General features: G+C 50.7%; 1 protein-coding gene across 11 annotated transcripts in view; it reads left to right on the top strand.

The window, feature by feature from the left end:
- DGKI (diacylglycerol kinase iota) overlaps nt 1-24139 on the top strand; it is a 482969-nt gene that overhangs the window by 188572 nt on the left and 270258 nt on the right. For all 11 annotated transcript variants that reach the window (XM_055142753.1, XM_055142758.1, XM_055142729.1 and 8 more), the window contains one exon: nt 22043-22117. In XM_055142753.1, the coding sequence (XP_054998728.1) occupies nt 22043-22117 (75 nt within the window). The remainder of the gene's footprint in view (nt 1-22042; nt 22118-24139) is intronic.

Below are 24139 nucleotides of genomic sequence, written 5' to 3'. Positions count from 1 at the left end.
TTCTATGTCTGTCTCTCTCTTTCTGACTCATTTCACTCAGCATGAAACTTTTCATGCCCATCCACTTAACTACAAAATTCGTGACCTCCTTTTTTCTGACAGCTGCATAGTATTCCATTGTATAGATGTACCAAAGTTTCCTCAGCCAGTCATCCGTTCTAGGGCATTCGGGTTTTTTCCAGATTCTGGCTATTGTAAATAGTGCTGCGATGAACATACATGTGCAGATGTTGTTTCGATTATACTTTTTTGCCTCTCTGGGATATATTCCCAGCAGTGGTATTGCTGGGTCAAATGGGAATTCAATATCTAATTTTTTGAGAGTCGTCCATATTGTTTTCCAGAAGGGCTGAACCAGTCGGCATTCCCACCAGCAGTGTAGAAGGGTCCCTTTCTCCCCACATCCTCTCCAACAGCGGTTGCTTTTGTTCTTTTGGATGTGTGCTAGTCTCTGTGGTGTGAGGTGGTATCTCATGGTTGTTTTGATCTGCATCTCTCTGATGATTAGTGATGCAGAGCACTTTTTCATGTGCCTTTTGGCCATTCGTATTTCTTCCTTGGTAAAGTTTCTGTTCATTTCTTCGCCCCATTTTTTGATGGGGTTGGATGTTTTCTTCTTGTAGAGTTCAACCAGTGCTTTATATACCATTGATATCAACCCCTTATCTGATGGGTATTGTGTAAATATCCTTTCCCATTCTGTGGATAGTCTTTGGATTCTGGTCACTGTATCTTTTGCGGTGCAGAAGCCCTGCCACAGTGGCAGGGTGGGGTGGGGGGAGATGGGATCGGGGAGGGTGGGAGGGATGCTGGGTTTACTGGTGGTGGAGAATGGGCACTGGTGAAGGGATGGGTTCCCGAACTTTGTATGAGGGAAGCATAAGCACAAAAGTGTATAAATCTGTAAATGTGCCCTCAGGGTGATTCACAAATTAAAAATAAATAAATTAATTAAAAAAATAAATAAAAATATGGTGAAAAAAAAAAAAAAGAACTTCTGACCTTTGATTTTGGCCATCATCTAGAAAAAGAGAGCAGGGTTCAACTATTTTAAAACTGTGCTCCTAACTCATATCTGTCTTTAATAGTGTGCCTTTCTTTTAATCTTGCTGTACATTCAATTGATTTAAATACAAGGATTTCAGCCTTATGCATATGCATTTTTTAATTAAAGTATAATTGCATGGCATTTGATTAAATTAACCAAAACCAAGAGAAGCTCAGCTGTTTGGACTAACAGGCTATAAATAATGAATTAACGTTAGGATCTGAATTAATTGCATAAACACTGGTCTGGGGATATCAGATAACAGAAAATTTAAAAAAAAAAAAAGAAAAAGAAAACCTACCTGATTTGCATATCTGCATCTGAGCTTCTTCCACCGAGGCTGCACCTGACTCGCCAGGGCTCTGACCCTCCTTCCAGCCCCACGCCTGGGATCCTTTCCTGGTGTTCTTTGGGGGCCTGTCCTTTGCTTTCTCTTGGCAAAAATACAAACAGATGCACTCATCCCCCTTAAGCCTAGTGTGATTGAATAGCATTGCTCTGTACTAGCTGACCGTAACTTGGTCTCTATTACTGCGAGACCAGGAAAAGGAGAAGAAAGGACATTTGAAGGAGACCTCAGAAGCCAGTCATGGAAATTCCCGGCGCTCCCCACCGTCCTTGCGTCCTGTCCTGCATGTTCCCTGGGAGCTAGGAAAGCACTTTCACCACCAGCCCTGTCCAGAGGCAGGGGGAAGGGCTGGGGCAGAACAGCACCTGGAACAAGGGGCTCCGGAGCACAGAGAGATTGTCGAGGGTGCTGACCAGCACTTGGTTTAGTCTCTTCTTGAGTCTCTCTCTGGGTGTCACTGCAGACAGCTGCTCGCTGGCTCCGAAGTAAAGGAGTGACTCCCCCAGCAAAGACAGGCCTCTCTCTCCTCACCCTCGGTTGGCAAAGCCAAGGCATGGCAGGGAGAGAACTTAAGAAGAGGGGCAGTCGGTGTGGGCGGAGGGAGATGGGGGTGTCTTCATGGAAATGGGGCAGTTTCCTTGTGAGAGATGGTGAGATTTCCTTAAGTGGACCTGGGGAAGGAGAACATTTCTGGAGGGAGGGGTGCGGGAAGGAGGGAGGGAGAGCGAGAGGGAGAATGAGCTGGAAGAGGCTGGAAGCTGGGAGGCCAGAATGTTTTGAAAAAGAGACACAGAGAGAGGGAAAGAGAGAGAGAAGAGAGAGAGGAGAGAGAGAGGAGAGAGAGGAGAGAGAGGAGAGAGAGAGAAGCTAAAGGGGAATGTCAGTGCAGGAAGAACTCTGAGACAGAGGAGAGGGAGGATCAAGAGAGAGGAGAGAGTGACAGAGACAGAAAGACAGAAAGAAGAGAGACAGAGAAAGAGAAAGAGAGAAGATGGGGGGAGGAGAGGGGGAGGAGAGAGAGAGAGGAAAGAGGAGGGAGGAGAGAGAAGAGAGAAGCTAAGGAATGTCAGTGTGGGGAGAACTCCGGGAGGGACGGAGAGGGAAGATACAGAGACAGAAACAGAGACAGAGAGACAGAGAGAGACAGAGAGAGGATGGGGGGGGCGCAGAGAATGAGGCTGGGGCAGGGGCGGAGGCAGCTGTGAGACAGGCTGGAGCTGCGCGAGGGCGGCCTGTCTGTGCGGAGGGAAACAGGGCCGGCGGGGCCGTGCGGGTGAGCTGCCGTCTGAACAGAAACCTGGCGCGCATGTCCCGAGTACCGTGTCCTTCTGCCGGTGGCCCTAGTGTGGACGGCCGTAATTTACAGATGATTTTGAGGGTGAGAGTCTCTGCTGCTAAGTGCTGTTAATGCTGCTTCCCCTGTTTGATGCCGCAGCATGAAGGGCAGACAGACCCACGCCGGGGAGGCCACCACTTTGGGGGACCATCTCCGTCGTCAATTAAAAACCAGAATTTGCCACAAGCTCAGGCCCTTCCGCTGCCTGCAGGGCTGATCCTGGGGGACCTCGAGGGCCCAGACTGTCCCTCGCAACCCGCTGAGCATGGCCCCTCCCCAGCTCATCGTTCCACTTACAGAGCACACGTCTCACGGCGGCCTGGACACCTCCAGGGGGCGAGGCCATTGGGCTGCAGAAGGAAAAGGACGTGCTGCCACCAGTCTGGCTCTGCCAGCACGCCGCTGTTCTGTTTCCGAAACGGCTGAACCCCAGACCCTCTCACTCCCTTCTGCCTCCCTTCCCCACAGTGCAAAGCTGGTCTTAAGATGGACCTCAGTGATGCTTATTTTTGTTTTGTTGTTTTTGGGGTCACACCCGGCGATGCACAGGGGTCACTCCTGGCCTTTGCACTCAAGAATTACTCCTAGCGGTGCTCAGGGAACCCTATGGGATGTTGGGAATCGAACCCAGGTTGGCCGCGTGCAAGGCAAACACCCTACCTGCTGTGCTATCGCTCCAGCCCCAGTGATGCTTATTTTTGGCTGACAGTATCGTCACTGGTGGGACCTTACCTTTTCATTTAATTAAACCAGCTTTTGAATGTTACTTAATATTTTTGGTGGGGGGAGAAGGAATGCAGAGATAGGAGCGGTACCCAGCAGAGCTTGGGAGGTGCAGGGCCGTGCCCAGTGGTGCCTGGCTCACCAGTGTAGGGCCTGATGGCTCAGGGATGGGCCTGGTGGTATTGGAACCACAAGGCCTACATCAGTGGTAACAGAGGGGTCCGTGTGGTGATGGAGATCAAACGGAGGGTCACACGCATGTCAGCCTGTGATCTATCATTCTGAGCCCAAACCCTGGCACCCACTCCACCTTAAAAAATTTTTTTTAATTGATTGAGGGTCTGTGGCTTTCAATACTGTTTTATTTATTTATTTATTTATTTTATTGATTTATTCTTTTATTGAATCACCATGTGGAAAGTTACAAAGCTTTCAGGTTTAAGTCTCAGTTATACAATGCTCGAACACCCATCCCTTCACCAGTGCACATATTCCACCACCAAGAATCAGAGTATACCTCCCCCCCACAGTGGCTTTCAATACTGTTAATAATGGTTTATCATGTAGCACCGTAGCACTGTCATCCTGTTGTCCATCGATTTACTTGAGTGAGCACCAGTAATGTCTCTATTGTGAGACTTGTTGTTACTGTTTTTGGCATATTGAATACACCACGGGGAGCTTGTCAGGCTCTGCCATGCAGGAGGGATACTCTCGGTAGCTTGCCGGGCTCACCGAGAGGGACAGAGGAATCAAACCCTGGTTGGCTGCATGCAAGGCAAACGCCTTACCCGCTGTGCTATTGCTCCAGTCCATAACGGTTTATCATACACATAAGAAACCACTATATCCACCACAGGTGTACCATCTACATCTTCCAAGCACCTTAACTGTCTTCTCCCTTTAATCCACCCTCCCATTCCAAAAAAAAAATCTCAATTGTGTGGATTGATTGTACTGTTATGTACTGTATTTTGGATCTTTATTGCTACTTTGCTTTGTATCTCCAAGTCCCAGAGAGGAGGGAGATCGTCCTGTGTTTAACCCTTTCTTTCCACTGATGCTCCTCAGTGGAACATCATCTAGTTTGCTCCACGTTGCTGTGCACTGCGGGATTTAGTTCTTAGAGCTTCACAGTATTCCCATGTGTAAATACATCACAACTTCTTGACCTACTCAGCCACAAGTGGGCATGTGGGTCGTTTCCATTATCTTGGCTATTGTACTAAGTGCAACAATATACATAGGTGTGCATGGATCCTTTTGAGTGAATGTTTTGAGGCAGTATATATAGGTATGCAGAGATCCTTTAAAATTTTTTTTAAATTTTTTTATTGATTCATCGTGCGGTACAGTAACAAAGCTTTCTTGTTTGAGTTTTCATCATACAGTCATCCAACACCCACCCCTTCACCAGTGCACATTATCCACCACCAAAATCCCCAGTGTCCCCTACCCCCTTCCACACTTCCCCCTGCCTGTGTGGCAGACGATTTGCACAATACTCTCTTTCTCTACTTTAGTTACCATCGATATTTTGAGACCAGACCCACCACCACTCTGACCTGCCGAAAAGGCAATGCTAGACAATGTGTTTTGTATTGTTTGTTACGGATGCAGTATGATGTCACTAGAGCAGCTGCGTGCTCTAGGAATTCTAAAATTTCAATAACTAGGGTCTGAAGGGGTCACTGCAGCAAGTTGCTTGGGTCCGAGGTTTGTTTGTGTGTCTCTGGGTCCTGGCCGTGTGGGAGCTTAAGTAGACGGTGGCCGGGTATGGCATCATCTCAGAGTCCTGTTGGGGCGGGGGGAAGGAGGAGTGACCCCTCCTCCCCGTCCCGAGAGGCCTGGCGTTTGGTGCTTATCACTGACTTCTAGAAAATGGTGATTGTCAGAGTTCCTAGGGGGTGGTCGGAGGGACGGCACCTACCCCCATCTGGAGCATCTCAGCGGAAACGGCCTACTGCAAAGTCCAGGACCATCTCTGTCTCTGCAGCAAGTTGCTCGGGTCCGAGGTTCGTTTGTGTGTCTCCGCAGAGAGATCCCTTTGAATGAGTGTTTTGGGTGAAGAGCATCACTGGTTGTGTGGTATGGTAGTTCCATTTCTGTGTTGGGGATTCATCTCCTTATTAATGTCTATGAAGGCCTCCCCAGACAGCATTCCAACCTATAGTGGATGAGGATTCCTTTCTCACGACAACCCCACCAACCCTGAAGGCCTCAGTCTTTGGTATGTGCTGTTCTCACAAGTATGTGATGATATCTCACTATTTTTTAATTTGCATTTCCCCAATCATGAGTGACAGTGAACACTTTTTTTATATGCCAGTTGGCAATCCATATATCTTTTTGGGGGGAAGTCTCTGTTCATCTCCCCACCCCATTTGTGGATGGGATTGCTGGATTTTTTGTGGAGTTTTGTGAGTGCTTTATAGATCTTGGATGTCACACCTTTATCTGATATATTGTGGCAAATATTTCTCTCCCATTCAGTATGATACCTTTCTAAAATTAGAGATTGAGTTTCTTTTGCTGTGTGGGAGCTTTTTCATTGGATGTTGCTCTGTTTATTTTTGTTTTTATCATCCTTGCCACCGTAGTCATCTTGTTGACAATCCTTCTGCAGTCAAAATTCTCTTCAGTGTGTTTTATGGATTCTGGTCTAATCTTGTAATCTGAAGATCTCTAACACACTTTGGGTTTACTTTTGTGAATGGTGCGAAGTATAGTTCCAGTTTATTTCTTTATTTTGTACACCGGCTGCCCAGTTTACCCGAACCCCTTCTAAATGCTTTTTAAGCGATTTGTTCCCAGCTCAGATCTGCCACCTCAGCACCTTTTGCTAAGTGACCCCTGGCCTAAATGCAGTCTTCCCCCACTTCCTCCCACTTAAAAAAAAATCAAACCACTCTGCAGGTGATTCTGCATCACACCTGGTGGGTAGAGAACCACTGGGCCACTTCATGAAGAGTCAGGAATAAATGAAGTGACCAGGTCCACACCCACTGGGTGGGGCAGCTCCTGTGGCTTGACTTGGGGTTCTTCAAAGATGTCCCGAACCCTAGGGCTGCCTCTCGGGATGGGGCCTTGTTGGCAATTGGCTCCCTGTTGGGGTTCCATTAGATGGGGTCACCTCTGCGGTAACCCACCCCCGCCCCATCAGATAGGGGTTCTTCTGAGGGCAGGAGAGGACACAGGAGAGAGACCCAGAGGGGAGGGCGGGGCAGTGACGGCAGAGGCAGAGATGGGGCCCTGCCCCCTAGACTAAGCACGTGGAGACTGTAGACCCTCAGAAGCAGTTCAGAGAGAGGCCTGGGTCAGAGGCCGCCTTGGGGCTCGTGGAGGACAAATCCCTGGGTCTTAGATTTCAGTCTCGAGGACTTCAAGAGGATATTGTATTTTTCTACTGGTTGAAGTCATCCCTTTAGTGCCACGTTTTTTTGGGGGGGCGCGGACGGTGCATTGTGAGGGTGAGTTTTCTGATTTTCACTGGCAGTGCGATGTCACCTGCGTCAGGCCCATGTTGGTGGCGCCATTCCAGCGAGAGGCGTGTGGTAGCCTGGTTGGGTGATCGGGTTGGCAGGGGGGGCGGTTAGGTGAGCAAGGGTCGAGTAGGGGGCCGGGAGAGAGGAGCTGTCAGACTTCAGGGTGTTGTTACCCGATTCAGAGGCGCTATTTTTAGCAGTGCTGATGTCACCTCCTTCTCCTGGGAAGACAAAGAGGTGCTGTTCGTTTTTGTTATTGTTTTGTCCCTGTGTTTTGCTTGCACTTCTTCCTTGTGGGCAAGGGTCAGTGACAATGGCCACCCCACCTGTAACTCTTGGTCTTCTTCCAAGGGACTTCTGCGAGCACTGGCCCTCAGGAGCCCGGGTGAGAGTCACTCAGATCTGGGAACTCATGGGTCTAGCCCTGGGGCAGAAGGCAGAGGGAGGTGAGGGCATTTGTCCTGCATGCATGGGGTCTTGTTCAGTCACCCCCTGAGCCCCATTTGGGGTTGCTCTGGGAGTCCCCAGCACCACAGGGCCCAAATAATACCATGTCCTTGGCCACTAGCGTCGTTTATCCAGCCTGACTGGCTGAGAATTGTGGGTCTTAAGGCTCCAAGCACCCTTCCGAGACCCCACTTCCCTCGCCCACCCCCAATAATTCAGCTTCTCCCAATAATTCAGCTTCTCCCAATCTTGGGTTCCTTGGTTAAGTGGCGATAATGTTATTTGCCTCTTGAAGCAAGTAGGAGGGTTTAATTATGTGACAAATATCACCGTCTTCCCTCCTTCTCTCCTACTGCTGCTTCTGTTTCAATGTCACAAAGTCAAATAGGCTAATCAGTTTTGTTTGGACCTGGGTTTCAAAAGGCCTCACGGTATATATTTTTTTTTCTGTCCAGTATTGAGATTCTCAACCTTGACTCCTTTTGCTGCTGTGTAGACCCACTAGAACCTGGGTGGGGCTGACTGGGGGGGCCCACCAGGGTAACCCACCATCTCCCAGGGCGTTGAGTTGCCGGTCGGCAGTGTGGTCCAAGAATCGGGTAGATCACAGCATCTGATCACTCGGATGCTGGGGTGACGAAGAAGCTTACAGGAAGGGTGCGAGGGCCGAGACTCCCAGTGCGGCTTGAACCTCCAGCTCCTGGAAGGGAACACGAATCCCGAATCAGCGTCTGTTTCACCGCCATGGTCGTGAGCAGTCGCCAGTGCACGGGCACCTGTGAGCTCTGGGCAAGAAGCTGTGCCCCTCCCCCTACAGCACCCAAGCGTGACAGGGGTCCTTCAGTCATCTGCCCTTGGGGATGTCAGGCAGGACCGCCCCACAGAGCACCAACACCGGAGTCCAGCCTCAGACTGCCCGCAGCCCACCCGCCTGCTGGCTGCGGCTCTCCTGGCGGCCCCCACACGCCCGCCAGCCGTCCAGCTTGACAGATTGGCCATCCGCAGCCCCAGCTGGCCGTTTGGCTGCTGGGCAGCGGCTGCCAGAGGGAATCGAGCGCCAGTGTGGCAGTCGAGCCAGGAGGCCACGCCAGCTTTCTGAGTTGTTTGGGTGCCAGCCTGGAAGGCGCCCTCCCCGGGGAGCTGCCAGGGCCCTTCTCTGCCAGAGGCCTCCTCATCCATCATCAGGCTATGGAGAAGCTAATGAATCGAGCTGACTCAGAGTGGCCGTCGCCATCCACAGAAAGCATATCTGAAAAAGCATTTGCACAGAGATGCCTGCCTCTCTCTGGCTGCCCGCGTTCACCCATGTGAGTGGGGGTCAGGGGCGGGGGTGGGGGGAGGCGGTTCCAAGATGTGGCGCCCAGGGTGTGTCTGGCCAGATGATCTGCCACATCCCGGAACTGTGCCAGGCCCTCAGGACACGTGCTCTCTGTGGCCACCTCAGCCATCGCTGTCCGTCCGGGATTGGTGAGTGTGGGTTGCCGTCCACATGTTTGAGGAGATGAAGATCCTTGCTCTCGCCCCCTTGGTAGGATGAGGGGCTGGCGGTGGCATCTGGAGTTGGGAGCTTTCCAGCTCTGTCATCCGCTCCTGCGTGACACTCTGTGTCAACCGTGCTATCCTTATTCCCACACTCTGCTTTCAAAGGAAAGGAAATTGTGAAGCACATGCCTTGAATGTGCTTCCCCCTCCCCCCGCCCACACACACACAAGTTCAAGTCCCGGCACTGCATGGTCCCATGAGTACTGCAGAAGGTGTAGCCCTAGAAACTCCCCAGCATTTCTGGGTGTGGTCTGGTACCCCCAGTTCTCCCAGAACTGCTGAGCTCAAGGGAAACATTTCCAGGAACAAGCAGGAATTGTCTAGCCTGTTGGCTGACTATCTCTGGGATTGGCCTCTGAGATTCCCCACGTGTTGCTTGGAAGGCCCTCCACAGAATCAAGTTGTGTTCTGGGGAGCTCTGAGTTCATATCAAACCGAACTGGGGTCTTGGTCATCGGGAGAGAATCAGCTTCAAGAGCACCCAGTGCCCATGGTCCTGACATATGCATCTTTTTTTTTTTTTTTTTTTTTGCTTTTTGGGTCACACCCGGTGATGCACAGGGGTTACTTCTGACTCTGCACTCAGGAATTACTCCTGGCGGTGCTCAGGTGACCATATGGGATGCTGGGAATCGAACCCAGGTCTGCCGCATGCAAGGCAAACACCCTACCCGCTGTGCTATCGCTCCAGCCCCCTGACATATGCATCTTGCACCTGTAAGAAGGTGTAAGTCCTGCTGGGTCTCCTGCTTGGTCCTGAGCAAGGACGGGAGAATTGTGGCACTCATTGCTGCTCCACAGATCACCTGTCCTGCCTGTGAGATGTCAGCAGGCGGGGGGAGACACTCCTGTGGTGCAGTTTCCCTCAGACTTATCCAGGTTCCTCAGCCACAACATCCTTTGAGGGCCTGGGGGTGGGGGGTGGGGTGGTCACTGGAGTTAGTTTACCTCCACCTCAGGGCAAAGAACAGAAAACTCAGAGTTCACACCACACAGAGCTTCATGGGTTTCCTTTATCTTTTGCAGCAATTTTCCCTTTATCTTAAATTTCCCTAAACCAAGATGTGTGTGTGTGTGTATGTGTGTGTGTGTGCGCGCACGTGCACGCATGCTGCATTTGTGCATGGGAATATGTTTTTGCAGGGATTATTGAGTATTTCCTGTGATTATTCAGTATTGCTGCAGGCCTATTGCTTTGTGCAGGTAATTTGCATTGAGTTTGCCTACCACCAGGACAAATGCCCAGGTGTGTGGACATGTGTTTCCGTGACCCAGGCTTCCTCAGTGCCAGGGACCCTGAGCAGCAGAGTTCAGCCAAGGTTCTGGTTATTTCAAAGCCCAGCCCTGCCTGAAACAATGTCCGCTTTAGCAGTTGCCCAGAACACTGGCCAGCCCTGAGCTGGCACTTGGTTGCGGTCATTCCCACCCCACACACCGCCAGCCACTGATTACAGAAGGTAATGCCTAAACAGCTCGGGTCAGTGCAGACTGCCCAGCTGTCCTCACAAGGCCTGTGGCCACCACAGCCAAATGATCTGCCTTTGCACCCGGCTCTCAGGCCTGGAGCTATGACATTGATTGTGGTTTTTCAGGTTCCATTTCGGAGCTTCGAGTGTGCAGAATTCCTGCTTTTTAGGGCCGTTTATGTAGGAACTTAAATAAAATAATGCATATATAATGATTAGAAGTCTGGCCAGAGGAACATAACAATTAGCCACAGTCATCCTGCTTCCTCGAATGGAATGGTGCCAATGGATGGTCAGGGACAGTTCGCAAAGGCAACCTCAGAGTTCTAACTTCAGATTGCCAGCCGGCTCTTCTCACTGAATGAGGGAGGCCGGATCTCCCAGGCGACGCTGAGCCAGCTGACAGTTCCTTGCCTCTCTGCCCCCTCTCTGTTCCCTTGAACGTGTATGGCTTGTGTCCTTCTCTGTCCCTGACTGTCACGCCTCTCAGTGTGTGCCTGTCCGTCCCCACCCCTAGTGCAGAAACTGTCTTGCTTGGGAACTTTTCAGTCTTGCACTCTCCCGGACCTCCAGCCTGGAGGGGGTTAGGGAATGTTCCAGATGCTCTCCCTGAGTCCATGGATGGAACCCAGCGGTTGGCTGCCGTGCCTGTTGAAAGACGCAGAAACGCAGGTAGCGGCCTGTCCCCAGCCCAACCTGCCAAGTGGCCGGATCTTGTACTTAGAGTCTAGAATATTCGGATTCCTGCCCGAGGCGAAATCTTTGCAGGGAGACCCAGAGAACCTGCCGTGCTCAGAGACCGACATGCAGCCTTCTGTGGGAGGCAGCAGAGAGGCTGGTACCGACCACGTTATTCTCAACAGAAATGCATTATGCTCATCAGTCTCACCACTTACATCCCTCCTCATGTAAGAAAGATTTGCTTCAGGTCCTGTAAGAAGAACAGACTGTTGAGATTTATGCTCGCACCCTCCATCCCCTTGGCCACGCCCGTGCTTTTCTATCTGCCACGCGTTCTAATTCTTCCGAGATCAGACGAGATGGGGTACGTTCTGTGGTATGGCCAGAGACACCTCTTCTCTCTCTTTTTTTTTTTTTTTTGCTTTTTGGGTCACACCCGGCAATGCACAGGAGTCACTCCTGGATTATGAACTCAGGAATCACCCCTAGCAGTGCTCAGGGGACCATATGGGATGCTGGGATTCGAACCCGGGTAGGCCGCATACAAGGCAAACGTCCTACCCACTGTGCTATCACTCCAGCCCCCGACACCTCTTCTCTATTTCTAATCGAATAGTCTAAACATAGCCAGGTTTCCTTTTTCTTTTTCTTCTTCATTTTTTTCTTTTTAATTGTAAAAGCAACTCTTGCCTTGGATTTGCTGGATTTGTAACCATTGGTTTTGTCCCAGCCGGTCTGTTTATCAGTGAGATCTGTCTGGCTGCTCTCAGGGAAGTTTTTCCTATTTCTTGTTCTCAAAATGCAGCTCCCAAGGCCCTTTTTTCTTCTGTTGGCTTTGCTCTCATTCTCCAGCTTGCTTTCTCCTCAAATGAAAAACTATAAAGCACACTGACTGTTGGGGGAAATACAAAATCCTATCCTTGGGTCCCAACAGGAATGAGAAGGCAGTTTTCTCCTTGGGACTCTCAGGGGGGCCTTTGGAACCGACAGAACCTTGATGTGCTTGAGTGCAGACGGGGTCTGGCGTTCCCTGTAGGTTTCTAGGCAGGTCTGAGGTCCTGAGGAGAAGGGGAGGGCATTCTCTTCTTTTTAAAAAAATTTAAAAAATTTTATAAAGTAGCTCACAATGTTTGATTACATTTACTATTCCAAGGACAATCCCACCACCATTATACCTTCCCACCACTGTATGTCAGATGTTTCCATCCCGAACCCCAATCCCTGCCCCAAAGCAGAACCGAAATAATAGATTTTGTATTGTTTGTTATGAAAGCCGCTGAAAATGCTACAAAAATGTATCCATAGAAGGGAATAGTGTGGAGATGGTTATATTCCACCCCCACCCCCCCATCGCGGGGCCATTAAGCCCTTCTATAAGAGATCACTAACATCTTCTTAAAGGTTGAGCCTTGTGTGCCGTATATATATATATGCATATTTCCTTCTGAGATTGGTTGCCTCCTACTGTGAACCCTTAGCAAATGTGGTGTGGTAATCTTGGAGTATGGGAAGGGTGTATGGTTTGAAGTAGGACGCTAGAAACGGAAACGTTTCATAGATAAACTGGCTTCAGGTCACATGGCCTTTGGGACGGAAGAGAATGTGCTGGTTGGAGCCTGTTGGGGCGTTACACGGCAGTGACTTACGGCAGCCTCAGCCACCAGGCAGCTCGGGAAAGTGTGTGTGCCATTGTCTGGGGGCTGCCCACGGGGCTCCATGGTAGAAGGAAGCCGGGTGCCTCCTGGTGCTCCCCTGAAGGACACCGCCCCCTCCTCAGGGATGTGTAGGTGCCGTTTGGGGGCGAGTGCAACAGGGATGGGGGGGCCATGCTCTGTCTGCTGGCCACAGCAGCACCTCTGCCTTCTTGGTGTTCCCTCCCCGCCCTCCCTGCCCTCCAGGCCCTGACTGCTTCATGGGCGATGTATCACTGAGGGTTTCGTGACCCCTTCAGGGGGGAAAAGTCGGGGCCCGAGAGATAGTCCAGTGGGCAGGGTGCTTCCCTTGCACATGCCCAAACTGGGTTTGGTCCCTGGCACCCCAAGCTCACCAGGAGTGATCCCCGAGCACTAGAGCCAGGAGTAAGTCCTGAGCATCACCAGACATGGCCCCCAAACAAAATACAAACACACTGGAACAAAAAAAAAAAGCCAGAAAAAAAAAAGTCAGTGGCCTCACCGTGACCTTCACGTGGCCTGAGGGATCTGTCTGCTGCCCATTGTCTGGTCTCCTCTGTGGAGTACTCAGCACCAAAGCCCTCTCGTCTCTGTGACATCCCCCAGCCTTTTGAGTCCTCAGGCCTCTACGATGGACTCTTGTCCCGGTCCAAAACATTTCCCCAAGCCCAGATAACTTCAGGGCCCACTCCTTGCCTGCCCCCTGGGGTTGTTCACAGTGTCTTGTGTCAGGGAGACCTTCCCTGGCTGCCCGTCTTCCCCTTCTGCCTCCCCTACTCCCGAGAGTCCCAGCCACTGCTTTCCCCTCTTAAAACTCCCATCAACCTGACCCTAGATTCTACTCACCCCTCTGCCAGGAGAACATCAACTCCATGATCTCAAAAGACATTTTTCTGTTTGTTTTTGTTTTGGGGGGGCCATACCCAATGGTGCTCAGGGCAGACTCCCGGCTCTGCACTCAGGAGTCACTCCTGGTGGGCTCGAAGAACCATACAGGGTGCCAGGGATCGAATCTGGGTTAGCTACGTGCAAGGCAAGTGCCCTGCCTGCTGTACTATCTCCCTGCCCCTCAGAAGACCTTTTTGAGTTGTTTTGCTGTCTGCTGGGACTAACAGGAGTAGTGCCAGCTCTGTATTTCTGTATTTATTGGTTGGCTGACATAACAAATGACTTCTCTCATTCCCTCATCATCTTCCTTCTGTCTTTAGATAATGCTTCATGCTGCCACTGGGTAATTAGTACTTTGGGCCACATTGGTCTCAGTTCTATTGGGTACCATCGCCTATTAACTCAGTAAGAGCCTATGACCAAGTAGGCTGAACTCAGCCTAGACCGAAGAACTTAGCAAACACACACACACACACACACACACACACACACACACACACACACACCACACTTTACACTGTGTTTTACTGTACTGTTGCTGATGGTGTTTCATATACAACGTTTCACCGTGTTTCAGTACCTTCTTCTCCCCCACCCTCCCCACTCGTGGTCAATCTCCACCAAATGTTGCCCCCTCCCTGTCCTATCCTCACCCTCTCAAGGGGCGTATTTCCTACTGAATGCCAGTTCCCCTGTTCTTTGTTCTTTGTTCCATTACCTTTAGGTATTCATTATTCTACTGTTAGGTTCCTTTACGCCCTGAGTAAGTGTCCATCTTTCTCACCAAATCTACAACACCCATCAGGCTTCCTGCCAGGAAGACTATCTGCCTTCCTGCCTCAGTTTATTTCTCTCCTCTCCCATTATCTGTTACCTAATTTAATTTAATTTAATTAACAGCAGAATTTAACTAACCTAGAGATAAGAGAGGCATCACATGAACCACAACAACACACATGTTTATGATTTAAAAAAATTTTTATTGTGTTTTAGGTAAGATGATTACAGTAGTGTTAACAAAATTACTTCACCACCACTAAATTGCCCCAGAGGGGTGCATATAGCTTTACAAATGAGTAGTTTTGTGTTTGGGGGAGAGATACCAGACCAGGAACTGCTAGATCAAACAGAAGCCGTATTCCTATTATCCTTGTGGAGACTTCCTGTTCTTCAATCTAGTAACTGAAGTAAGACCTCAGCCATCCACAGAAGAGTTTTCCTACCTGGCATCTCTCCAGAAGAGCTCTCCTTATGCTCTCAAAGCGGGCGTTCAGGTGTGATCACCACAGCACCTCTACTCTCCTTTCTCTCCTTCATGTGCAGAGGGGTCGAGCCCTTTTGCATTTAAGGGATCCTCCCCACCTCCTTTGTATTTGTCCTGTCCCCCTCCCAGCTGTTCTCCACACTGGGGCGGGCTGGGGTGCAGAGCCTCCTCCCGGAGCCCATTCTCTTTCCTTCTCTTCATCTCCGCCGAGGTTGGTTTTTACTGCTCTGATGCCAGGCAGTGCGCTCAGAGCTGGGTGAGAGCGACAGGGAGGTGTTGTCCTCTCTCGTTCCTCAGAACAGTGTGATTTTTCCACCAGGGCCTCTTGGAAATAGTTGTGCCTGGACATTTCTCTTGCAGCTCTTTTTTTCTTTCTTTCATTTTTGGGTCACACCCAGCGATGGCTCAGAGGTTACTCCTGGCTCTGCACTCAGGGATCAACTCCTGGCGGTCCTTGGGGGGACCCTAGGGGATGCTGGGAATCGAACCCAGGTCAGCCACGTGCAAGGCAAACACCCTACCCGCTGTGCTATTGCTCCAGCCCCTCTTGCAGATCTTTGGGCTTTTTTTGTTTTTGTTTTTTGTTTTTTGTTTTTGGGTCACACCCAGCGATGCACAGGGGTTACTCCTGGCTCTTCACTCAGGAATTACTCCTGGCGGTGCTCATGGGACCATATGGGATGCTGGGATTTGAACCAGGGTTGGCCGCGTGCAAGGCAAATGCCCTACCCGCTGTGCTATCGCTCCAGCCCCCGCTCTTGCAGATCTTTATGACAGAACTCATTGGGCTTCTTAAGAATGTCCCCCTGCTCCACCGGGTCCCCAACCTCTGGGTACGGAGATGCGGTCACACTTGAACTTTGAACCAGATGCCCACATGTTCATGCAAATGAACATTTGGACTCCCGGAGCCAGGCCCATTTCCTTGTAGAGGGCCTCAGTGGCTCCCGGGGACGAGACCTGGCTCTTTTCCCTGCTGGAGGGTCCTCAGTAGTTTTCTAAACATATACTCGCTGTGAGGTCCAGTTCTGAAATTTGCCGTCGGTTCCACCCGTCCTGCTGAGTCCTCTAGGTCAGGGCTCCTGTTTCAGAGTGTTACTGACCCTGGGCCCAGCTCCTGTTGCCGAGCTCTTCCTTCAAATCCTTCCTCTGTCCTCTGGGCTCCGTAGACTTGCCAGCTGCCCCAGCAAGGAGAGAAACTTCCCCCCCTCCATTCCCTGCCTGGCCCTCAGCGCTGGCCGGGACGCGTGGCAACCGTTAGGGATGTTGATTGACGATGCATCCATAAATAGGCTTCGGAACTGGCAGCAGTTTGGGAACAGATTGTTTTGATCGTGTGGAAAGTGGGGGACTTACTTCTGGGGACACCCCGGACTGTCCAGCACGGGCCAGTGCAGGTGGATGAGTTAGTGTTGGAGCTTCCTGGAGGCACTTTTGCACAGCATTTACGTGATTCCTTCCTCCCCATCCCCCAGCCAATGTCTTGTTCTCATTCCCTTTTCTTTCAGGCACTCTAAGGTACTTAGGGTATCAGTATCTGACTGTCCAGACACTCTAAGGTACTTAGGGTATCAGTGAGTGACCTGGGGTGCCCATGTCACCGTCTCGGAGGGATTCAGCTGCCTAGTGTGTCAGGAGGGCACGTGGGACCTGGACACACCCATCTCGAGGCAGGGGCGGGGAGCCTTCTGCAAGGGGTCTCCCTTCACAGACCCCCGAGGAGAGCGCTGAGACTCCCCCCATCCCGCACATGCAGCATCTTGACTCCTTGGCCTGGAATCTCGTCAACCCCCTTTGTCACGGAGAGACTAGGTGGGGACCCAGACCCTCCCGGCTAGTCCGGCAGCTTTGGGGGCCTGAAAGGCGCGTTGGCAGAGCCGGCAGAGAATGTCATTCTTCATTTTTCCCTAATACCAATTTGTAGATTGCATCCCCGGCTCCCCGGGGAAGCAGGAGTTGCCAAGTACGCTTGTCATTTCTTCTAATTAAGTTTTAAATGAATCAGAGAACTCTTGTTTTCATTTACCTTGGATTAGGCGGTGGCGACGGCCCCACACGCGCTGCTTCCCGAGGCCGGCCCGCTGCAAGGACAGACGTCAGGTTCTCCCTCCCGCACGGCCCGGAGCCTTGGAGAGAAAGCGGAGGCTGTGCCCCCTGCATGGTGCTTCCACCCTCTGCACCTCAGTGCCTCGTAGCCTGAGCTCTGTGTGTGTGTGTGTGTGTGTGTGTGTGTGTGTGTGCGCATGTATGCATATGTGTGTGCGGACACGTGTGCGTATTGGCCTGAGTTTGGGCCCTCCATGAGGTTTTCTCCCACAGCATGAAGCCACGAGCCTGGGGTAGGGGCCCGGAAATCCCAGCAGGTAGCTAGGAGCTGGAGGGTAAGCTGCCCATCAGCCTCACCCCTTCCTCTTCCTCACCACACTGGCCACATCTGGCCCTTTCCCAGCCTCGCTCCAGCCCCCTCTCGTCCCAGGGCAGAGGAAGCTACCCCTGGTCTCTGGTCTCTGTCCACGGGGAGAGGCTGGGAACCTGGCCGGCAGGAGGCTGTTGTGAGACCGGGACCAAGGAAAGGAGGCCGTGCCGGCTCCCAGCCCCCACTCAACGTCAGCTGAGTTTGTGAAGAATGCGACTTTAAGCGAAGCTATCCGTGGCCAAGGCCAATCCTGCAGGACGCCTCTTCTCTGTTCAGCACCTCGGCATTTCCTAACCACACACCACCTGGAACAAGCCTCATTGTCCTACGTTTCCATTTCTGACCTTCCATAGGGTGGATCCCGTACAGCGGTGTGTGTGACGGCTGTGGGGAAATGTAACCTCACGAACACAGCCCAACAGACGTGGCCGTCAGGCAGGGTAATTTGCTCCCTCTCTGGGAAGAACTAGGTTTGATGTGTAGCCTGGCTGGGAAAGCACAGCACTTGGCTCTATAGACTCTCGGGCTCAGGCTTTAGACTACGGGGTGATGCTAACTTTGAGGCCTGTGGATAGCAAGAGACTCGCTCTTATTTCATGGGCTGATGAAGTTTGAAGTTTGGTATCCTGCCCTGCCCTCCCCTGCTCTGCCCTGCTCTGCCCTGGCCTTCTCTTCCCCTCCCTACTCCCCCCTCCCCTCCCCTCCCCTCCCCTCCCCTTCCTTCCTTCCTTCCTTCCTTCCTTCCTTCCTTCCTTCCTTCCTTCCTTCCTTCCTTCCTTCCTTCCTTCCTTCCTTCCTTCCTTCCTTCCTTCCTTCCTTTTCTTCCCTCCCTCCCTCCCTCCCTCCCTCCCTCTCCCCTTCTTTATCAAACCCTTCAGCTAACACCACATATTCATTGCTACTTAGAAAGGAGAAAAAAAGAAAAAGAGGGGAAAAAAAAACTTGCTCACAGAAAGAGAATGCAGCTTTCTGGGTACTTCATGTGGATCGGGAATTTAATCCGGAGGAAGTGAGTGGGGTGTGGGGAGGGTGGTGTAGTAGGGGGTGGGGGGACTCGATGTGATGGCTTCCTCAGGGACGATTGCACCTTCTCCACTGTTTGCCTCTGATCCTTCTGCTCTCAGCCCCAGCTCCGTGGCCTGAAGCTGAGACAATTTTTCTGCCACCCTTGATGAAAGCTGACGCATAGTAAAGAGAGTTGCTGCTTCTCATGGCAACGGTGCCTGCAGCCCAGGAAGTGCCGGGGCCCAGGCAGGACCTTGAATCTTTCCCCACAGTTGCTCTTATGTCTGCGCGTCACATTCTGCCCGCATCCTCAGGCAGAGCGGCTCGTGTTGGATGATACCGGTTCTGTGAGCGCGGGCCATGTTTTATTAAGTCAGAGGTGATCTGGCATAATCTATGCTATCTTCTGTATAATCTTAAATGCCGGGCTGGAGCGATAGCACAGCGGTTGGGCATTCGCCTTTCACGCGGCTGACCCGTGTTCGATTCCTCCGCCCCTCTCGGAGAGCCCGGCAAGCTACTGAGAGTATCGAGCCCGCATGGTAGAGCCTGGCAAGCTACCGTGCGTATTGGATATGCCAAAAACAGTAACAATAAGTCTCTCAACGAGAGACGTTACTGGTGCCCGCTGGAACAAATCGATGAGCAACGGGATGACAGTGACAGTGGCAGTGATCTTAGATGCCACAGAGGTGCCCCCTCCCCCTGCCGAAGGCACAAGTGATCTCCAGCAAAATCATTTCCTTTGCATACTGATGCTGATAAAATCCAGAGAGCCAGAGGAACCAGGAGCTGGTTCTGCGGTGAGGGAACGTGCCTAGCAAGCGCCCGGCCCGGATTTGGCTCCTGACACCCACGGTCCCCTGAGCATCACTCAGTGCTGCACTGGAGGCCACTGAGCACTGGCAGAGTGGGCTGGGTACCCCTGGCACTGCAGAGCTCTGACGGCGCCTTTTCAGGCCCTTGCCTGGAGCTGACGGCCCCTTTGGCCGAGACCGCCCGTGTACCCACCCAGTCCTATTTGAAACGGTCAACCCAGGTGGCCTTTTGATTCATTCATGGAAGTGAATTGCTTGCTCTGTCAAGCATCTGAGGTCCTCCCCCACACGTCAGTCACTTAATTTCCCCCATGGTCACAAACCTCGTTTGGCTGATTTCTCGAATTATAGATGGATAAGAAGCCACCATTTAGTTACTTAAGCAGCAAAGTCAGTCACAATGCTTTTGAAAGGTCACTGAATCTTGATTGAAAATAAAGTGTTCTTCGTAGTGAAATGCATGGCGTTGTGTCTTTGGAAGACAAGTTGAGATTGTGAGATCTGAGTTCTGTCTCAGCAGCCATGGAATTATGTTGTGTATGGGTGTGATGATATTCTGTGTTGCTTCAATAATTATTTTTCCTTTCAACAGCTTAGAAGACACTCGTTTTATTTTGGAAAGCACATTACTTCCTGTGTGGTCATCTCTGAAACGGTGACGTGAATTATTCTAGAACACCATGGCGTGTATGTTTGCCGGTTGTGCCACAGAGTGGGGTGAAGCCATGTGTTAACTTGGTGGCTCTCAAACTCTTCTAGCCCAGATCCGTTCCTTCACAGAGGATTCTGACTGGGAATCCCCAGCCGGAAAACCAGAGAAAGGCCTGTGGTTTCCGGATCCTGCTCGCTGCTCTTCTCTCTGTCCTCTGCCATGTCTCAGGAGCTCTCGGGGGTCCCTGGGCCCCTGTAGAACCTGGTGGAGAGCAGGCCAGACACAGAGCCAGAGCAAGGCACGAGACAAGGTGGGGAGGGAGGCTCCCAGGCCTCCTTAAGTCATAGCCCACCCATGGGTGCCGGCTGAGCTGCTGGTATAGATTTGTGGCCCGTGCAATCCACTCACGGGGGTTTCGGAACATGAGGCAACTGGAGTCAGATCAGTTCCTGAGTGTCGCTGTGACTCCAATTAGCAGAGTGACTCAGGACCCCAAGCACTTCTTCTGCAGGTGATGCTGAAGCACCGATTTGCACCAGGGGATCCAGAGGACCTGAGCGAGCCACAGTAATTTGTTTACGGGCCTTCTGCTCGTGGCACTTTGCAAACTAGGATGTTTTTATTGTTGCCCTGGGTGCTGTTGCTATTGCTACTCCAGCCGCTTGTCCTTGTGTATTTTTTTTCTTTCCTCCTAGCTCCACCCCCCCCCCACCACCACCCCGAACCCCCACTTCCCCACCACTTTCTTTATTTCCTTTGAGCTGTAGAACCCAGACACTTTTCAGTAATGAAGCTAGATGCTTCTGTTTCCCTTAATTTTTGTTTCGGGTAAAAATCAATTGATCGTTAGCCTTATTTAATGTTCCAAACCATGTTCTTTCCTCTGGCAAAGGAAAGGCAAGAGCCATGGAAGCATCTGCCAGCAGAGCGGGCTTGGCCGTCTGAGTCCCCTACCAGACTGCCGTACAGGACTACAGTGCAGGCTGGTGGTCAGGGACACTGGGGCCAGCCCACATAGACTGGGGGCACCACCCAGGAAGCTCCCACTTCTTTCCCGACACTGCCCTTTCCTCGGGAGTGCTCGGCTTTCCTTTCCACGCATTTATGCCAGCAAGACTGGCTCCCTCTCTGCCACAGTCAGATTAGCAGTTAGACCTCAGCCTGGCATAGCACCAATGAGAAAGGGGCCACGCAAGCCAGCACTCAACCCTAGCTCCTCTCTTCAGGAACGGGACCTGGATATGCTGATGGACTTTATCACACTGTGACTCGGTCAGAACCAGTGTCTTTAAACAAACAAACAAACAAACAAAAACCACAGTTATTCATGCAACTCTGCCTTCTAATCTGCCCGGACTTTGCTACTTTGCAGGATTGTGACTCTGGCCTGCACCCGTTTTGCTCTTCCTCGTGGCAGCTTGTTTTCCGTTGCCTTTAGAACAGTTGGTCCATGGCGAAAAGTCGTTGGATGTGTGCCTTGAGGCTGGAGAGCCAGTTGGCGGTGCTTAGGAGCAGGGGTCCAGGCTTCCTGTGTCACTGGAAGCAAGAACAAGAGCGTTCAGCAGAGTGGGCAGGATGAAAGGAGTTGCTGTTAGTCAAGTACCTGGCACACAGACAGTCCTATTCATCTTAGCAGCTGCTGCTGTTGTAATTCTTCTCGTTGCATTTATTACTAAGTGTATAGATTTGACTTACTTTCTCACGTCCATGGAAGGTCTGGGCAAAAACATCTAAGTGAATTTAGTGTTGATTTGTACTCAAGCTAGGAATCCTAAAGACTGGCATTTTGCTACAAAGATTCTTTGGCAACAGGGAGATTGTCTTGGTTTGATTTCCGACCCAAGTACGACTCTGGGACCTGTGGTCTGCCTCCTTAAACAGGACAAAAGAAGGAAGGAAATTGCACCTACATTGTCAAGTTATGAAATTTGGAAAAAAAAAAATAGAAGAGCTGGGTTCATGCTTCATTACACAGCAGCTATTATAATTATTGCATTTGGAAGAGAAAAGTCAAGATCCCATTGAAGCATGGACTAATGGAGCTACGTGGGGGGGGGTTGAAGGGCAGGCAAGGAAGTGTATCTGTTTAAGAGGTTTAGGATGACTGTTTCAGGTAAAATTTGAAGTATGTGCAGCAAAAGAAGCAGCTGCGGTGTTTGCTTCACTTACGCATACTCTCAGGGAATTCTTCGGAACGGGCTGTTAACATTTCTTCTTGTCTTCTTGTCTTTTCAATGGAATCTTGCAGAAATCCGCTCTCCGGAGGAAGTGCGCCGTCTGTAAAATTGTCGTCCACACCGCCTGCATCGAACAGCTGGAAAAGGTGAGACAGTACCACCTGCTGCCCGTTTTCTTCATTGCAACTTTTGTGACTTGGAAAAACGCCGAGTCTGTTTCTATTTTGGAATGTTCCGCAAACAGTGCTACAAGAGTGAAATAATAATGAAAAAAAAATTAGCTAGATACAGAGGTGGAGATGGGAAGGAGGGGAAACATGAACACTGGCAGAGGGACGCTCATACTGGTGATGGGTTTGGAGTTGGAACATTGTATGCCTGAAACTGTTATTAACAGCTTTGTAAATCATGGTCCCTAAATTAAAAAAATGTTGTTTTTTTTTAAAAAAGAAAACAGTTCCCTTTAAAATACATATAAGTCCAACATTATTACAGGATTAACAGTGGAAAGACATTAAATCAGTCCACTCTGTTGCTTGCTGGAATAGCCTCTTTTTTTTTTTGACTCTAGGAAGTGGAACGGTAAGGTTTGAGGGGGAAAGCCTGCCATGCACTCATTTTCTTCCTAGAGACTTTGTCAGGGATTACTTTTCACCCAGAGGGCTTTCCACCAGAAGTTTTTTTTCTTGAAGAAAGAAAATTCCACACACTCTTTAAAAATCACTGCATGGGGGGCTGGAGTGATAGCACAGTGGGTAGGGCGTTTGCCTTGCACGCGGCCAACCTGGTTCGATTCCTAGCATCCCATATGGTCCCCTGAGCATCGTAGGGGTAATTCCTGAGTGCAGAGCCAGGAGTAACCCCTGAGCATCGCCAGGTGTGACCCAAAAAGCAAAAATAAATACATAAATAAAAATTAAAAATTAAAAATCACTGCATGGATATGGCTGACCCGCGGGTTTACTCCCTCCCCCAGGGGCTGCGGGCGAGAGGGCCAGGCCTGCCCGTGCTGGCTGGTTGCTCTGAGCAGAGATCCAGCTGCAGCACTGCAGGGGCGTGAGGCCTGCAGCCAACCGCGCAGCTGTCAGGTCTCCAGAAGGGGTCCTGCAGAGCCCCTGACTCGTCTGTCCTTTGGGAGGAAGGATGGACTTCAGGGGCAGAGGGCGGCCTGTTGTCCTCTAGCCATCTTTCCCCTGACTTTTATATTTTTGAGTTTTAACCTTATTTTCTTTGCCCCTCCCCCTTTCTTTCCCCCTTCTCTGCTGTGAGTCCTGATGCTTATCTGTCCTCTGGACCAGCCGGGGTAAACACGATGAAACATTCTAGTTCCCTGTGACATTCAGCTGGCCACAACACCAGTTACTAATTGTTGTCAAGTGATCACTTGTATCACTTTTTGATTTGCTAGAGCGGGCGCCAGTAACGTCCCCATTCATCCCTGTCACATGCTAGTGTAGCTCAATGGTGTCTGCTTGCTCAGGAACACGAAGAGCCTCAAACTGTTCATTCAGGGTCTTGACGAAGAAGTCTGACCATCTCGTAGGTGCGCGGCCAGGCATTTTTTTGACGTCCCATGGAATCCGGCCAAGTGATATTCCATGGAAATGACTACTAGTGGTGTTTATATTATTTCTCACTTTACCAATCCTGTTCATCTTATCTGTGGTTTTCACTCTTTTTTTTTTTGGCCTTTTTTCAGCAACTAAAAAAGATAAAATTTTATTGAGCCGTCTAAAAGAGAGCGCTGAATTCTTCCATTAGGAATAATATGTGCATGCGAATTGTTATCATCATATCACAAACTTCTCAAGTTTCTATTCTCTACTTTTGTTGCTGCTGCTGTTTGGGCCACATCTGGCTTTGCCCAGGGTTACTCTTTGCTTTGTGCTCAGGGCTCGAGCCCTGCGTGCTGGGGATCAAACCTTGGTGTTCTCCATTCGGAGCACGTGCTCAGTGCTTGGACTATCCCTCTGCCCCATTCTGCTTATGACATCTGAAACCCAGCTGGGTGATTCCAGCTGCTACATAGTTTTCCTTTGACTCTGTTATCTCAGCTTCTCAAATTGGTGGGTACAAGAGTTTTATTGTTCAGAGACACTTTGGTTTCATCAGTGAAATTTAGATCATGAATTGAAGATGGTGGAGTCACTTGGAATCTTGGGAGAGCA

The sequence above is a fragment of the Sorex araneus genome, chromosome 1 (assembly GCF_027595985.1).
Source record: "Sorex araneus isolate mSorAra2 chromosome 1, mSorAra2.pri, whole genome shotgun sequence".
NCBI classification, from domain to species: domain Eukaryota; kingdom Metazoa; phylum Chordata; class Mammalia; order Eulipotyphla; family Soricidae; genus Sorex; species Sorex araneus.
This window is presented reverse-complemented; position numbering and strand designations above follow the sequence as displayed.